The 17,272-nt window shown below is 69.1% G+C and overlaps 1 protein-coding gene across 1 annotated transcript; it reads left to right on the plus strand.

Annotated features, from left to right (window-relative positions):
• Nucleotides 1–9,346: 9,346 nt before the first annotated feature.
• On the plus strand, nt 9,347–16,514 carry KIRREL1 (kirre like nephrin family adhesion molecule 1). Its single transcript, XM_075724625.1, has 14 exons — nt 9,347–9,581; nt 10,615–10,764; nt 12,164–12,321; nt 12,431–12,581; nt 13,794–13,901; nt 14,040–14,186; nt 14,286–14,413; nt 14,503–14,629; nt 14,779–14,879; nt 14,984–15,182; nt 15,288–15,395; nt 15,536–15,675; nt 15,787–15,864; nt 16,044–16,514. Exons 1-14 carry the CDS (start codon nt 9,347–9,349, stop codon nt 16,512–16,514), a joined length of 2,301 nt encoding a protein of 766 aa, XP_075580740.1.
• The last annotated feature ends 758 nt before the right edge of the window (nt 16,515–17,272 follow it).

Here is a 17,272-nt window from a genome sequence, read left to right on the forward strand (position 1 = left end):
GCAGCTCGACCCCTGCTCGGGGCCGGCAGCGGGCGGGGACCCCAGGACCTGGCGGGGACCCCCCGCCCGGGGGTGCTGCGGGGCTGGCGGGGCTCGTTTGGGGGTGGCGCGGGGGCATTTGTCCTCACCCAGGGTGTGCACATGGCTGCGCACGCAGGCACACGTGTGTGCGCACACATGGCCTGCGCTCACGCTCCCAGCTCTTACAGACACAGATATTCCCGTGCAAGCACGCAGCGGCTGCGTGCACGCACACGCACGTGCACATGCATTCCATTGCGGGCACGCAGCTGGTGTGCACACACACACGCGTGCTCCCGTGCAAGTGCACAACCAGTGCACGCACACACACACCCCCCACTGCAAGGACACAGCTGGTGTGCACACACATGCTCCCGTGCAAGCATGCAGCTGGTGCATGTGCACACACACCCGCGTTCTCATGCAAGCATGCAGCTGGTGCATGCACACACATGCATGCACACGCATTCCCGTGCAAGCACACAGCTGGCGCATGCACACACGTGCACACACGCTCCATGCAAGCACACGGCCGGTGCCTGCCCCCCGCACTGCCCCACTCCGGCCCCCCGTAGCCCTCGCCCGCTGGCCCTGCCCGGCACCCCCGTGCCCCCCGCAGCCCCCGTGCCCCCCCGCACCTCCCGTGCCCCTGGCACCCCTGTGCCCCCTGCACCCCCCGTGCCCCCCGCATCCCCCGTGCCCCCCGCATCGCCCACCCGCGGCCGAGCCCTTTGTCTTTCTGCCTGGCTGCCCCCTTTCACCGGCGGCAGCGGCAGGAGAAAGGGGCCGAGTTTTTCCACCAACTTTGGGCAGCCGATGGGTCCTTCCCTGGCGCGGGGCAGGGGGAAGGGAGACAAAGACCCCCGGCCCCCCCAGGCTCTGCCTGCTGGGGGGCAGGAGCGGGGTGTGGGGGTGCAGGGATTCCTGCCGGCACCCCCAAACCAGGGTCCCCGTGGGACGAGCCCTGGCCCTCCTCGGGGGGGCTGCACCCACCCTGGGCCCCCGCCTGCGCCCCTGGGGCCGAGCGCCGTGGGGCAGCAGTGGCATCCCCGTGGGGCTCCCATGGGGCAGCAATGGGGGGTCCGGCCCCCCCCCCGGTTCCGCCCCCCCGGCCTGGCTCGTTTGCCGTAACGCACTAAGGCAATTCATTTATTTTCATCTATATTTTCTCTCTCTGCCCGGCGCTGGTTTATATTTTATTGGCATCTTTGCAGCGCTGAAAGTAATGTAATTACGAGGGGAATTTATATGTTGTTTCGTAAGTCGGGAGTTCATTTTTTTTTATATTATTATTATTAGGTGGGGAATATTTAAGGCTCCTCAGGAAGGAAAAATAGAACCCAATTCCACCACGTCATCTCCCCCGGTATTTATGCCTCTTCCCAACGAGATTTTAATTGAAAATTGTTTTGCATGGTCCCCGCGTTGCATATTTTTACCCTGCCTCCGACGGCGCCCCGGGGCCTCGGCCCATCTTCCCCCGCCGCGCACCCTGGCTGCTTGTAAAAGGCAGGAGATGGGGGTGGCAAATTCGGGGGTGGCAAATTCGGGGGTGGGTCGGGAAGAGGCGCGCGGGGCGGTGCGGGCGCGGAGGGGACAGGGCTGTCCTTGGGCGGCTGGCCCCCCTCTCCCCTCGGGCTCTCCCTTCCCCGTGCCTCAGTTTCCCCGTGAGGCCGGCCAGCAGCTCCCGGGGATGGTGGCCACGGCGGAGGCTGCCGGGGGAGCGGCACCCGGGCTACCTGCGGGCATCCTCCCGCCGGGCTGCGGATGGGGCGACGTGGGGGTGCCGGCGCGGCGCGGCAGCGCCCGTCTCCCTGCCCAGGGAATAATCGAGGTGGATTTGATGGGTCGGGAAACGAGCTGCTCGGTTTGTGAGATCGGTGTCGCCAGCGACGGCGGCCGGGCTGGGAAATGAGAAATGGGGAGGTTACGGGAGAGGCAGGCGCCGCGGCGGGGGGACGCCGAGTGCCGGTTTGCTGGGGACGTGGAGGGATGGCGGAGCCGGGGTCACCGCGGGCGCTTGGACGGCACAGCGGGGATGGGGAGCCCCGCTCCCTACGGGCGCTTGGACGGCACGGCGGGGATGAGGAGCTCTGGTCCCTACGGGTGCTTGGATGGCACGGCGGGGATGAGGAGCTCTGGGTCCCTACGGGCGCTTGGACAGCACGGCGGGGATGGGGAGCCCCGCTCCCTACAGGCGCTTGGATGGCACGGCGGGGATGGGGAGCCCCGCTCCCTATGGGCACTTGGACGGCACGGCGGGGATGAGGAGCTCTGGTCCCTACGGGTGCTTGGATGGCACGGCGGGGATGGGGAGCTCTGGTCCCTACGGGCGCTTGGACAGCACGGCGGGGATGGGGAGCCCCGCTCCCTATGGGCGCTTGGATGGCACGGCGGGGATGGGGAGCCCCGCTCCCTATGGGCGCTTGGATGGCACGGCGGGGATGGGGAGCTCTGGTCCCTATGGGCGCTTGGATGGCACGGCGGGGATGGGGAGCTCTGGTCCCTACGGGTGCTTGGATGGCACGGCGGGGATGGGGAGCCCCGCTCCCTATGGGCACTTGGACGGCACGGCGGGGATGGGGAGCTCTGGTCCCTATGGGCGCTTGGATGGCACGGCGGGGATGGGGAGCTCTGGTCCCTACGGGTGCTTGGATGGCACGGCGGGGATGGGGAGCCCCGCTCCCTACGGGCGCTTGGACGGCACGGCGGGGATGGGGAGCCCCGCTCCCTACGGGCGCTTGGATGGCACGGCGGGGATGGGGAGCCCCGCTCCCTATGGGCGCCCGTCCCGCGTCCCGGTGCGCCGGGGGTGCTGTGCCGGGGCGGCACGGCCAAGGTGACCCCGGCCGGGGTGCGGGGAGGCGGTGGGGACCCAGCGCTGCCAAAAGCGGGTGGGGAGGAGGGGCGGCGGGGCCGGGGGAGGGGAGCCAATCTCCTCCTCATTTGTTTTTATAATTTTGCCTTTTAAAAAATGAAAATAACTGGAGCATCCTTTCCCCGGAGAGCTTCGCTACCACCAGCGTCGGGAGGTGGGGGAGGCACGGAGCGGCCCCCGCCAGCCCCCTGCCAGGGAGGGGTGCGCGGCCCCGGGGGAAACTGAGGCACGGCGCGGCCGTGGGGCGTCGGTGGGCAGTCTGCAGGGGCTCCCACGCCCCCCGCGCCCGGTTTTCTCTGCTGAGGGTGGGGGGTGGATTAAACCAGCCCCGGTTCTGCCACCGCCACATGCAGAAATAACGGGGTCACATGCAGCGGCAGCCGTGGACGCTCGGCTGGGCGAAGCGATGCCCCCCGAGGTGGGGGCGGGGGGGGGGGGCTGGATGCGGCCCCATCCCAGTGCCTCCCGAGCCCGGGCGCTGGGCACTCGCCAGCGATGCGCTGGCGTCATATGATGGTGTTGAAATACTTTCCGTTCCTGCCGGGACGGGGAGGACCCGCCAGCGCCGGGAGCGGAGCCAGGGCGCAGGGTCCGGAGGCAGCCAGGATGGAGACGGGGATGGGGACGAGCAGCCGCCGAGGGTGCTGGCACGGCGGGGACGGGGACAGGGACGAGGACAGGGACAGGGACAACGGCCGCCGAGGGTGCTGGCATGGCAGGGATGGGGACAGGGATGGGGACAGGGACAGGGACAACCGTCCACTGAGGGTGCTGGCACGGCAGGGATGGGGACGGGGACAGGGACAACCGGCCGCCGAGGGTGCTGGCAATGGCAGGGATGGGGACGGGGACAGGGACAACCGTCCACTGAGGGTGCTGGCACGGCAGGGATGGGGACGGGGACAGGGACAGGGACAACCGGCCACTGAGGGTGCTGGCACGGCAGGGACGGGGACAGGGACAGGGACAACTGGCCGCCGAGGGTGCTGGCACGGCAGGGATGCTGCCAGCTCCCCGCACATCACGGCGCAGCGGCCGCAGGATTCAATTAATGCGGAATTAAAGGATAGTAATATTCAATTAATGTCAATCAGAGCGGGATTATAGGAGGGAGATTTGGTCAGATGGGGTCGGTGCCTGTGTGACGAGGATGCGCCGGGGGCTGCTAACGAAGCCGGGGCGGGGGACAGAGCTTTGACCCCCAAATGGCGCGGCCGGCACCAGGATGGGACCCCGGCTGCTGGCACCCCCGGCATCAGCACCCCAGGGTCCTCCCCGGAGCTGCTCCGGCTTTGCCACCCGCCATCCAGCCACGTTAGCGTTAAAAAGCCAAGAGGAAAGAGAAGAAAATAGAAGAGGGCATTGAGTGACTTCGAACAAGGAGCGGAAGCGGCTTCTCCTGCCAAGCTGCTTTCAGAGCGCGCGGCTCGGCCCGTTCCCAGCCAGCGCTGTCGTGCCGGGGTGATCACGGCGAAGGAGCCTCATAAATTGTTGATGGCAACAGGGACCCTCTCGAGCAAATATCAATTTGCTGGCTGGGAGCTGCGGGCGAGCGTGCTGCCGGCTCGGGCGGCCGCGGGTGAAGCCCCCATCCTGCGGGGGCCAGCGCTGGCCTGGGAATGCTGCGGGAGGGGGTCGGGGGCATCCCCGAAGTGAGGTACCCCTCCCCGGGGAACCTCGCCGGAGCCTTGTCCCAGCCCCGCTCGCCGTCCCGGGGGTCAGGATGGGGCCCCGCTGGCACCCGGCACCCCCGGGCGGGAGGTCACCGGCCTGGCAGCCATCGCCGCCAGCCCACCCGCGCCCCTGCCCCCCGACGCGGCCACGCTGCCGGAGCCCGAAATAGCCCCCGATGCCAGGCGGAGGCGGGGGGAGCGCGGGGATGTGCCAGGGCCGATCACGTCTCCGCGCCGGCGCGTCCCCCCGGCGAGGCACGGCACCGCTCTGCCAGCGCCCGGCAGGATGGGACCCCCGCGGGGGGCCGCGTTCCCGGTGGGATCCGCCAGCGGGCCGCGGGCGCTGCCGGCCGGCGCTGAGCTCAGCCCCCTTCCGCGCCTCAGTTTCCCCACGCAGGCGGTGGCAGGCGAGGGGTCCGCGGGGTCCCCTCCGTCGCCGGCTCCCGTTGGGTTATTTCAGCACTGGCTGCAGCGCTTGCGCCTTTTTTTTTTCCGTACCGTTGCCTCGCGCCAGGTGCCGAGTGGCTCGGGGCGCTAGCGCCGGGGCCGTGACAGCACGGGGACGGCGGAGGGGGGACGGCGACGGCAACAGGAGCGATGCCCCATCCGCAGCATCCAGCCGCGGCCTCACCCTGCCCTCTCTCCCTTTCCGCTCCGCCGGGCAGGGCCACAGAGAAGCCAAATCCTCTTTTCTCTCCCACAGAATAAAACCAGTGGAGGGTTTGGGTTTTTTTTTTTTCCCCTCCCTGTCTATTTTTTTTTTCAATATAAATAGAAGCGAACAACTTGGGAAGAGGAAGGGGGAAAGGCTTAAATTTAAAAGCAGTGAGAAGAGGAAGGGGAGTAGGGAGAGAGATAAAATAATATAAAAAAAAAAAAAAACCTCTAGCACGGAGATTTAGCTCCATCTGAAAGCTGTCAGCGCGAATAAAAAGCTTTTCTTTGAACCCTGAGTTTAATAGCGAGAGGAGAGAGAGGGAGATTGGAGCAGCAGCCCCAGGGCTTAATCAGCCCTTCATTTGATAAACAGAGGGAGACAGGGCCGGGAGCGGGGCTCCCCGGCCCCCCCGCAGCCCTGCGCCGCAGCCCTGCCCCGCACCGGGGGCTGCAGCCCTGCACCGCAGCCCTGCCCCGCAGCGGGGGCCAGCAGCAGCCACGCGTGGGCCTGCACCGGGCACGGGAGAGCCCTGGGGCGACCCCGTGCGCCCGCCTCCGCCCGTGCACACGCGTGTGCTCCTGCACACCCAGCCACGTTCCCGTGCACGCAGGCATGTTCCCAGGCGGGTGGGCACACGCTCCCGTGCACACCTGCGTATTTGCGTGCACACGGATGCGTTGCCATGCGCACACGCACATTCCCATGCACGCATGCATGTGTTCCCATGCACACACGCACATTCCCATGCACGCATGCATGTGTTCCCATGCACACACGCACACTCCCATGCACGCATGCATGCGTTCCCATGCACACACGCACATTCCCATGCATGCATGCATGTGTTTTCATGCACACCAGCACGTTCCCATGCACATGTGTGTATTCCCCTGCACACATGTGTGTTTTCATACACACATACATGTTCTCGTACACACAGGTATGTTCCCATGCACATTCCCATGCACACCTGCATGTGTACCCACGCACACACGTGTGCATGCACGCTCAGAGCTCAGGGCCACCGTGCCATGATCCCCCCGCCGTGCCTGCCGCAGGGTGAGGAGCGGGTGGGATCAGCTGTGCCGAGGTGCCGGTGCTTCGCGAGGGGGGCACGGCGGCGAGGCGAGGGGGGCACGGCAGCGAGGGGGGCACGGCGGCGAGGGGGGCACCCCTTGCCTTTTAAGCCCCCAGCCTTTGGGAAGCCGCCCGTCTCCTCGGCACGTCAAGGCCCCGCGACATGGAAAGCCTTTCAGCGCTCGCCGTGCCGTGGCAATCGCTCGGCGTGCCACCTCCCCCGCGCCCGCCGGCCCCGTATCGCCCTCCTCCAGACTAAACAGCCCTTTGCCCGGCAGGACGGGCAGCGCGGGGGGGCTGCTTGACGGGGGGAGACATTCAGGGCCCCCCACCCCGGTCCCTTGGGGCTCCCGGCAAAGCCCCGTCGTCGGGGCGAGGACAAGGGAAGGAGGCAGAAGCCCGCTGCAAGCCGGCGCGCATCGCATGCTGACGGCTCCCGCACTGACAACCGCTGCCAGCAGCCGCTGGCGACCTGCCACCGCGGCTGGCACGGGGCGGGTGGCACCGGCACCCGCCGGTCCCGGCCCCAGGGAACCGCTGCGTCGGGCGCTGGGGTGCAGGAGGGTCCCGTCGATGGGTGTTGCGGTGACTGGGGGCAACCGCGCGGTGATGGGCACGGGGGGCCGGTGGCAGTCGCGTCCCCTCCGCACCGGGTGGGTACCACGGGGCGTCCCCGCTGCGGCGGTGCCCTCGTCCTGCCGGGGAAGTGGGAGCTGCTGCCTGGGGAGCTCGCAGCCAAAATGCCCGCGGCAGCCGATTTTCTGCTGCCAGGATTAGCAGCCGAGTTGGAGTTTGCCAGAGCCGGGGCTGGGCCGGGGCAGCATCCCCTGCACCGGGGATGCTGGCGGAGGGCAGAGCATCCAGAGCGGGCAGCTCCTCGCTGCCTGCAGTTGTCACCTTCATCTGCCGAAAACATCACCCGCGCTGTGCCGCGCCAGCCCCGTGCCAGCCCCGTGCCGTGCCGGGGGCCGTCGGGCAGGCAGAGGGGCTGCGGGTCCCCCCGCGCTGTCTGGCAGGCGGCCGCCGCCGCCTGCGCCGCCTCCCACCTGCCTCGCTCCCCCTTCCCCGGCTCTGATCTTCCCTCACGCCCACCTCTCTCCAGGCACCTTCCTCTTTGATCTCCGCTCTGCTTTTCATTTCCCCCTCCCCTCAGCCCCCCCATCCCTCCTCCATCCCTCCCCTCCTTCCCCCGCCTCTCCCGCTCTCTCCTTCCCTTTATCTCCCTCCCTGCCCGCATCCCTGCATCCCTGCATCCCTGCTGTCTCTGCTCCCGGGGGACCACGGGGCCGGCGGGCGCGGGCTGGGGCCGGGGCGGTGGCGGGGGCTCACCCCGGGGGGGCCAGGAGCAGTGACCGTCCCCACAGCACCGCTGCGGGCTGCAGGTCCCTGGTGCATGGCCAGCAGCGCCGTGAGGCCTGTTTGCTGCACCCCGTTGTGCTGGGGTGCCCCGTCGCAGGGATCCCGGGGTGTCTGACCCCAGGGTACCCCATCCCAGGGATCCCGGGGTGCCTGATCCAGGGTTGTCTGATCCCAGGGTACCCCATCCCGGGGATCCCAGGGTGCCTGATCCAGGGTTGTCTGATCCCAGGGTACCCCATCCCGGGGATCCCGGGGTGCCTGATCCAGGGTTGTCTGATCCCAGGGTACCCCATCCCGGGGATCCCGGGGTGCCTGATCTGGGGGTGTCTGATCCCAGGGATGCCTGGGTACCACATCCCGGGGATCCTGGGGTGCCCTGTCCCAGGAATCCTGGGGGTACCCCATCCTGGGGATCCTGGGGTGCCTGATCCAGGGGTACCCCATCCCAAGGATCCCTGGGTACCACATCCAGGGGATCCTGAGATGCCATGTCCCAGGGATCCAGGGGTACCCCATCCCGGGGATTGTGGGTGCCATGTCCTGGCGATCCCAGGGTACCAGGTCCCAGGGATACTGGGGTGCCCCGTCCTGGGGTTTTGGGGTGCCTGCTGCTGACTGTTCGGGCGTAGCTGTCGGCACAGCCTGGCACCGGGGGATGCCGCACGCGGGCGGTGGGGTCTCAGCTCAAGACCCTGCGGATCGCTGCACCCCACCCCGCGCCAGGAGCCACAGGCAGGCGCCGGGGCGCCGGTGCCGGATCGATCCCCTGCGCCGGGCACGGCAAGGAGGGTGCCGAGCGCCAGCGCGTCCCGACCCCCTTGGTGGGGACAGGCAGCCCGGCTGCGCCTCGGCCCCGCAGCGTCCTCGGGGCCGGCGTGAGCGGGGGCTGCCGGGAAGGGAGGCAGCAGCCCTGGCCGCCGTGCAGGGATTTCGGGAGCTGTCAGGGGCTTTTGTTTGCAGGATCAAAGGCAGGAGGGAGCCCGGAGCCCCCGGCTCTCTGGGGATGCAGCACAAACTGGGGACAAACCCGAGCGGGTTGGGGTGCCCGAGCTGTGGCTGTGCCCGGCACGGCTGTGGCAAGGGCATGGGGCAGCCCGTGAGCAGCACGGCCGTGCCGTGCTGTGCCGTGCCGTGCTGTGCCATGCCAGGCCCAGCCGGGCCACGCAGGCGGAGGCCATGCTGGGGACTTAGCGGCTTCGTTATCCGCAGCTCGCTCATCCCCAGAAGGGATTTCTGCCTTCCCCTCTCCCGCGCCATGGCGGAAATAATTTGAATATTTTAGAAAAAAGGCTTTTAAGGGGGGAAACCACCGGGGGATAGGCAGCTCCTCCGCCAAGATGCCCCTCTGCCTGCCGCCCTCCCGGGGTCCTGGTCCCCATCCCCTGCCCCGGTGCCAGCAGCACACACACGTGTCTGGGACGCCCGTGCTGGCACACCCCACACGTCCCCCCCGCCGCGTCCTGGTCGATACCCACTGGCCCGTGACGGGAGCCGTGCCGGGGCACGGAGATCAATCCCGGCTGCTGCGCGGGGCGGGGGCTTGGGGGCACGGCAGAGCCCGGTCTGGGGGGGCCCGCATCCCTGGCAGCCCCTCTGAAATCTCCGGGGACCGCGGGCAGCTCCTGGGGGGCCCCAGCGTGGCCGTGCTGGAGGCAGCTCCACAGCGCTGGAGCCGCCAGCATGACGGAGCACCGGGTGCTGCCGGCACAGCTGCCGGCCTGCGGGGCGTCCCGGGCCCTGGTCGATCCCCCTCCTCTGTCCCCAGCGGCGCAGACGCGGTTCGTGGAGGAGCCGGAGGACCAGACGGTGGTGGCCGGCCAGAGGATCGTCCTCTCCTGCGTGGTGCTCAACTACTCGGGGATCGTGCAATGGACCAAAGACGGCCTCGCCCTGGGGATGGGGCAGGGGCTCAAAGGTACCCGCGGGGCGGTGGGCGGCTCTGGGGGCATCACCGCACGGGGCAGGGGCTGTCACTGCGCGGGAGGCTCTCGGCTGTTGGTGCTACATCCCCTGCAGTGCCGCGTCCCCCCGCCACGTTTCCCAGCTCTGTGCAGCGTTCCCACAGCCGGTGCCATGTGCCCCAGCACCGAAGCACCGGCTGGGGCCAGGTGCCCGCGCTCTGCTCCTTCCCGCGTGCACTGGGGTCCCTGCACGCAGCGGGGTCCCTGCGCACACCGGGGTCCCTGCACGCACTGAGCACACCATGTGCACATGGGATCCCGCGTGCAGCAGGGAACCCGCATGTGCCGGCGATCCCGTGTGCAGCAGGGATCCCGCGTGTGCCGGCGATCCCGTGTGCAGCAGGGAACCCGCGTGTGCCGGCGATCCCGTGTGCAGCAGGGATCCCGCGTGTGCCGGCGATCCCGTGTGCAGCAGGGATCCCGCGTGTGCCGGCGATCCCGCGTGTGCCAGGGATCCCGCGTGTGCCAGGGATCCCGCGTGTGCTGGCGATCCCGCGTGCAGCAGGGATCCCGCATGTGCCAGTGATCCTGTGTGCAGCAGGGATCCCGCATGCGCCGGCGATCCCGTGTGCAGCAGGGATCCCGCACGTGCTGGCGATCCCGCGTGCAGCAGGGATCCCGCATGTCCCAGCGATCCTGTATGCAGCAGGGATCCTGCGTGTGCCAGCGATCCCGCGTGCAGCAGGGATCCTGCGTGTGCCGGCAATCCCGCGTGCAGCAGGGATCCCGCGTGCGCCCGGTCCCCACTAGCTGCCCGTGTCCCCGCTGGGGCTGGCACGGGGTGCAGGCAGAGACCTGCCCGCAAGCTGGCAGCCCCCAGTCTGCCCGGGCCGTATCCAAGGGACAGGACCCCTCCGTGAACGGGGGGTTCCCTTCCCCACCGGCCTCTCCTCCCTGAAAAAGGGGCCCTGGAGCATCCCCCTGGCCCTGGAGAATTTGGGTGAACCCCGGCCCCTCCGTGCTGACCCCGCTGTGCTGTCCCCGCAGCCTGGCCGCGCTACCGCATCGTGGGCACGGCCGACTCGGGCCAGTACAACCTGGAGATCACCGACGCCGAGCTCTCCGATGACGCCGTGTACGAGTGCCAGGCCACCGAGGCCGCGCTGCGGTCCCGCCGGGCCAAGCTCACCGTGCTGAGTAAGGAAGCAGCCCCCCACCGCGCCCCCCGCCGCGCCCCGCGTCCCCCGAGCCATCGCAGGCAGCTCGCAGGCGCGGGAAAGGCTGTCGCTGCCTGCGCTGCCGCCCTCCCCCTTCCCTCCGGCAGCCTGGATGTGCCATTATCTTTAATGCCTTAATCTATATTCACACCGTGGCTGAGTTACGGGACCTACGAGTGCAGTAACTTTGATTTCCCTGACTTTTGTGTCTTGTAAAAAAAAAAAAAAAAGCAAAGAAGATGCCGGAGCCGCAGCGGAAATGTTGCATGAATGGGGTTTTGGGACGGATTTCTTGCTTTTCTTAATTTTTTTTTTCCCTCTTTCTCCTTCTTCCCCTGGCATTGAAATTCCCATTAGAAAGACGAGAGATAAAAGGCGCGTGAGCAGGAGATGTGGCTGGGGTACCGAGCGGCGTGGCTCTCCCCGCGCCGCGGCCGCTGGAGCATCTCCCCCCGCCCCCAGGCAGGGACGGGCCCCAGGGACCCCCAGCCCAAAGGGGCCGCGCTTGGCCTGGGGGGCCGTGAGCCGGTGGGAACAGCCCTGCCCTGGGGTCTTTGGGGTGGCACTGCCGAGGCCGGGGGTACCCAGGGGCTCCTCCACCCCCTGCCAAGCTCAGCGGGGTCCCCCCACATCCCCTGCGCAGGGTGGCGATCAGCTGGGGCAGCGCAGGGGGTCCCCGGGCAGGGGGTTCTCCGGGAAGGGGGTCCCCCAGCATGGGGGTCCCCAGGCAGAGGGGTCCCCAGGCATGAGGGTTCTCTGGGAAGGGGGGTCCCCCCCAGCATGGGGGTCCCCGGGCAGAGGAGGCTCCTGTGGGTATTGGGGTCCTCATACAGGGGGGACCCCCTGTCTCTGCCCGTCCTACAACCACACTCCCCTGCCAGGCACCCAGTCCCCATTCCCACCGTTACCGCCAGCTCCCGGGGCGCTTCGCCACCAGCCGAGGCCGTTCCAGTGCATCCATCCCTGCACACTGGCACGAACCACCCCCCCGAGCCCCCCTCCCCAAGCCCCCCCCAGCCTCCTGCCCTGGCTTCTGCCGCCACAGGGTTTCCATCCCGGTGCCAAACGGTGCCTTTACCTCTCCCCGAGGGCCCAGCCCTCGTAAATCAGTAGCGGGGCTTTCGCTCCTGATCTAAAAGGGGATTAATGCCCAGGCGGCACCGGCCTGGTTGACGCGGCGCTGTCAAATGCTGCCTGCCGTTGCAGGCAGCGGGGAGGAGGGCTGCCTCCGCTGCCCGGGATCATCCTCCCTTTATCAGGGCAGCATCGATTTTTCAGCATCAATTTTTCAGCATCAATTTTTCAGCATCACGTGGCCCAGAGCAGGGTCTGGCTCCAGGCAGCCGGCACCCACCCCGCGTTCCCTCTCCCCTCCGCAGTCCCCCCCGAGGACCCCACCATCGACGGAGCACCCGAGATCCTGCTGCGCGCGGGCACGCCGTACAACCTGACTTGCCGGGCACGCAGCGCCAAGCCGGCGGCCACCATCGTCTGGTACCGGGACGGGCTCCAGCAGGACGGAGCCGTCACCAGCACGGTACGGGGACACGCCGGGACCCCGCGCCCATCCCCTCTGCCCCGCGCCGTGCCTCAGCGTGCCAGCGCGGCGCGGGGAGCCGACCGGGACCATCCCCTCTCCCCCGCAGGAGGTGTTGCCCGACGGCAAGCGGGAGACAACCACCAGCCAGCTCGCCATCAACCCAACCGACCTCGACATCGGGCGGGTGTTCTCCTGCCGCAGCGCCAACGATGCCATCCCGGCAGGCAAGGAGACCTTCGTCAAGCTCAACGTTCACCGTGAGTCGGGGCCGGAGGCGGGAGGGACGTTCCCTGCGCGTCGGCGGTGCCGGGGTGTAGCCGGGGCAGGGAGCTGAGGGCGAGTTCTCGGGGTACCGGGGCATGGTGGGGTGCCCGGGGGAGCCCAGCCCCGTGGCTGTGGCCAGGTGGCTGCAGAGGGGCCGTGCCCATGGGGGGATTCGCCCACTCCCACCCGGCCGGTGCCAGGCTGGAGGTGGGAGGCCGGGCTGGGACTCGGTGGTGAACACCGACCTCCAGTGGCTGCCGCGGGAAGGCTCTGCCCTGCGGGGCCTGGCACCCACGCCGGCACCCACCGCTGGCACCCACCACGGCACCCACCACGGCACCCACCGCCGGCACCCACGCCGGCACCCACCACCGGCACCCACCATCGGCACCCACCACCGGCACCCACCACTGGCACCCACCACAGCACCCACCGCCGGCACCCACCGTCGGCACCCACCGCCGGCACCCACGCCGGCACCCACCACTGGCACCCACCACAGCACCCACCGCCGGCACCCACCGTCGGCACCCACGCCAGCACCCACGCCGGCACCCACCACCGGCACCCACCGTCGGCACCCACCACTGGCACCCACCGCCGGCACCCACGCCGGCACCCATGCCAGCATCCACCACTGGCACCCACGCCGGGCGGGGATGTGGGTGCCCACAGCGAGCACCCACACCAGGCAGGGATGCTGGGCACCCATGGTGAGCACCCACACCAGGCAGGGATGCTGGGCACCCATGGTGAGCATCCACACCAGGCAGGGATGCTGGGCACCCATGATGAGCACCCACACCAGGCAGGGATGCTGGCACCCACAGCGAGCACCCACACCGAGAAGGGATGCAGGGTACCCACAGCGAGCACCCACACCAGGCAGGGATGCTGGCACCCACAGTGAGCACCCACACCAGGCAGGGATGCTGGCACCCACAGTGAGCACCCAGGCCAGGCAGGGATGCAGGGCACCCACAGCGAGCACCCAGGCCAGGCAGGGATGCTGGGTGCCCACAGCAAGCACCAGAACTTTTGGGATCTCCCGCACCGCGGGCCATGCCCTGGGTGGCAGCGTGGGGAGGGGGCGATGCAGGCAGCCCGGGCAGCGCTGGGCAGGGGGATTGGCCCTTCGTCCCCGCTCCCTCTGCCACGCTGCCCCCGTGCCAGCACCGGTGACGGCTCCGTCCGCCCTCCCGCAGATCCCCCGACTGTCACCCTGTCCATCCAGCCCCAGACGGTGCAGGAGGGCGAGAGGGTCGTGTTCACCTGCATGGCAACCGCCAACCCCGAGATCAAAGGCTACAGGTGAGGGGCGCGGGGACCCCGGGAGGTCGCTCCCCTGGCTTGGCTTTGCCATCGTATGGGGACGGGGGGGGCAGACGGGGCCATGGGGGTCCTGCACCCCCTGAACGCGCCCGCCTCGGGTCTCTGCCCCCCACCAGGTGGGCCAAGGGGGGGGGTGATCATCGAGGACGCCAAGGAGAACAAGTACGACACGCAGGTGGATTACACCTTCTTCACGGAGCCCGTCTCCTGCGAGGTGCACAACGACATCGGCAGCACCAACGTCAGCACGCTGGTGGACGTGCACTGTGAGTGGAGCAGCCCCCGGCCCAAGCCCCCCCAGCACGCCCGGGCGGCTGCCGGCCCCTCCGCGACTCTGCTCCTCACCCTCTCCCCCACCTCTCTAGTTGCCCCTCGGATCGTGGTGGACCCCAAACCCACCGTCACGGACATCGGCTCCGACGTGACGCTGACGTGCGTGTGGTCCGGCAACCCGCCGCTGACCCTCACCTGGACCAAAAAGGAGTCCAACATGGTAGGGTCTGGCGGCCGGGCTGCGGGGGGTGGTCCGGGGGGGGGGGTCTCGTGCCCCCTCCCTGATGCCCCCGTGGTGCTTGCACCCAGGTCCTGAGCAACAGCAACCAGCTGTACCTGAAGTCCGTCACGCAAGCCGACGCAGGGCAGTACATCTGCAAAGCCATCGTCCCCCGCATCGGCGTGGGCGAGCGTGAGGTCACCCTTTTGGTCAACGGTGAGTGCCGCGCCCCGCGCCAGACCCTGCCCCAGGACACGGGTGGGTTGGCGCGGTTGCGATGCCCGTGACGAGCGGTACCTGCGGCGCGGCGTGCCCCCCCCCCCGCTACCTGGGGTTTTGGTCAAGCCCCGCCTCGCCTCCCGCAGGACCCCCCATCATCTCCAGCGAGGCCGTGCAGTACGCGGTGCGCGGGGACCGCGGCAAGGTGGAGTGTTTCATCGGCAGCACGCCGCACCCGGACCGCATCGTGAGTGCCGCGGCGGGGGGCCAGGGCTGCCGGGGGGGTGCTGGGGACGACGCCGAGCTGCGGGTGCTGACGCAGCCCCCTCTCCCCCACCCCGGCGGGGCCAGGCGTGGGCCTGGAAGGAGAACATTTTGGAGGCAGGGACGCTGGAGCGGTACACGGTGGAGCGGACTAACACAGGCAGCGGGGTCCTCTCCACCCTCACCATCAACAACGTCATGGACGCCGACTTCCAGACCCGCTACAACTGCACAGCCTGGAACAGCTTCGGGCCGGGCACCGCCATCATCCAGCTGGAGGAGAAAGGTAGCGCCGACACGGCACCGCAGCCGGGCGGCCCTCCCGTCACGGCCGCCTCCTGGCAGTGTCCCCGTCCCCTGTCCCCAGCTAACATCTCCCCGTCTCCTGTAGAGGTCCTGCCCGTGGGCATCATCGCCGGTGCCACCATTGGGGCCAGCATCCTCGTCATCAGCTTCCTCGTGGCGCTCGCCTGCTTCCTCTACCGGCGCCGGAAAGGAAGTGAGTGGGGGGCACGGGGGGTCTGCAGCCATGGCAGAGGGGCACGTGGGTGCTACCCACGGTGGGTATGGCACCCACGGGGCAGGACGGGGAGGATGCTGCCGGTGGGCACCTCCATCCCCGGTCCCGCCTGTCCCCAGGCCGCAAGGACGTCACCCTGCGCAAGCTGGACATCAAGGTGGAGACGGTGAACAGGGAGCCCCTGACGCTGCACGCGGATCGTGAGGAGGACACGGCCAGCGTCTCCACGGCCACCCGCGTCATGAAAGCCATCTACTCGGTAAGGGACGCCCCGCGCCGGGGGGTCACCCCGCAGCATCCTTCCCCACCCCGCGCCGGGATGGGTCGGACCTGAGAGGAATGAGCCCGTCTCTCCCCCCGTCTCCTGCAGTCGTTCAAGGACGACGTGGACTTGAAGCAGGACCTTCGCTGTGACACCATCGACACCCGCGAGGAGTACGAGCTCAAGGTCCGGTGACGGTGCCGGGGCGCGTGGGGCGTAAAAGAGGGGCAGGTCCCGGCTTTGTCCCGAGCCGGGCGGCTGCGGGATGCTCAGCAGAGGGGACAGGGCTGGGACCCATGGGCCCTCTCCTTGCGGAGCCCCGCCAGGCTCAGCGCATCCCCCCCACTGCCCCCCTCTCCTCGCAGGACCCCACTAATGGCTACTACAACGTCCGCGCCCACGAGGACCGCCCGTCCTCCCGCACCGTCCTCTACGCCGACTACCGCAACCCCGGCCCGGCGCGCTACGACACCCGCCCGCCCTCCCGCCTCTCCCACTCCAGCGGCTACGCTCAGCTCAACACCTACAGCCGCGGCCCCGCGTCCGACTACAACGCCGAGGCGGCGCCGGGTCCCGGACCCCCTCCCGGCACGGCGGGCGGCGAGACGGCGAGCCAGCTCTCCTACGAGAACTACGGGGGTCACGCCGCCTTCCCGGCCGGCGCCGGTTATGCCACGTACCGCCTGGGGTACGGCCAGCCCCCCAGCCTGGACCGGGCGCCCTACGACGCCTACGACCCCATGGGCAAGTACGCCAGTGCCACCCGCTTCTCCTACACCTCCCAGCACTCGGACTACGGGCAGCGCTTCCAGCAGCGGATGCAGACGCACGTCTAGGGCGGGCAGGGGCTGGCGGCGGCGCCGGAGGAGGGGGGCGCAGGCAGCGGGGGTCCGCAGGTACCTCACAACTGTCCCCTGATATTCAGGGGCTCATCCTGACCCTCCTGCCCCGCTTCTCCTCCGGCGGCTGGACTCCACGTGCCGTGCCACCCCACCGGGCTTCGCTGGCGACGTGCCCCGAGCCTCTTCGAGCTTCCATGCGTTCCGTTCGTTCTCTCCGGTACCTTCCCGGGGGAGGGAGAGGGTTGGGGGGCGTCCCCCCCGCCGTGCCCGCCCCGTCCCCCCCATCCCGCCCCGCCTCAGCGGGTGCGTGCGGGCCCGCGCGGCTGTCGGGGGCCGGCTCTGCAGCCGCCGCTCTCCCGCCGCTCCGGATCCCCGCCTCGAGCGCCGCGGGGCCGGGTCCCTCCCCGATGGGTCCCCAGCGCGCCCGAGCCAGCACCCGCCTCTCCCTCCCTCTGCAGGAGCGAGGGGCTGCACACGAGCTGCCCCCAGACCCCCCCCATCCCGTCCAGACCCCTGTGCGAGGCAGCAGGGAGGTGCTATATGTGCGTATATACGTGTCTGTATGTACATACATATACGCAACGCCCCGTTTCATTTTTCGCCCAAAAAAAGCCCCGTCCCAGCCCGTTCCCATTCCCTATGCCTTGACTTCGGGGACAGCCCCCGCTCGGGGCCGGCTCCCCCCTTTCCCCATCCGTCCCACCTGCCGACAGCCCCCGCGCCCACCCTCAGAGCCGGGGGTGCCCCGGGGG

Source organism: Pelecanus crispus, chromosome 22 (genome assembly GCF_030463565.1).
Source record: "Pelecanus crispus isolate bPelCri1 chromosome 22, bPelCri1.pri, whole genome shotgun sequence".
Taxonomy (NCBI): domain Eukaryota; kingdom Metazoa; phylum Chordata; class Aves; order Pelecaniformes; family Pelecanidae; genus Pelecanus; species Pelecanus crispus.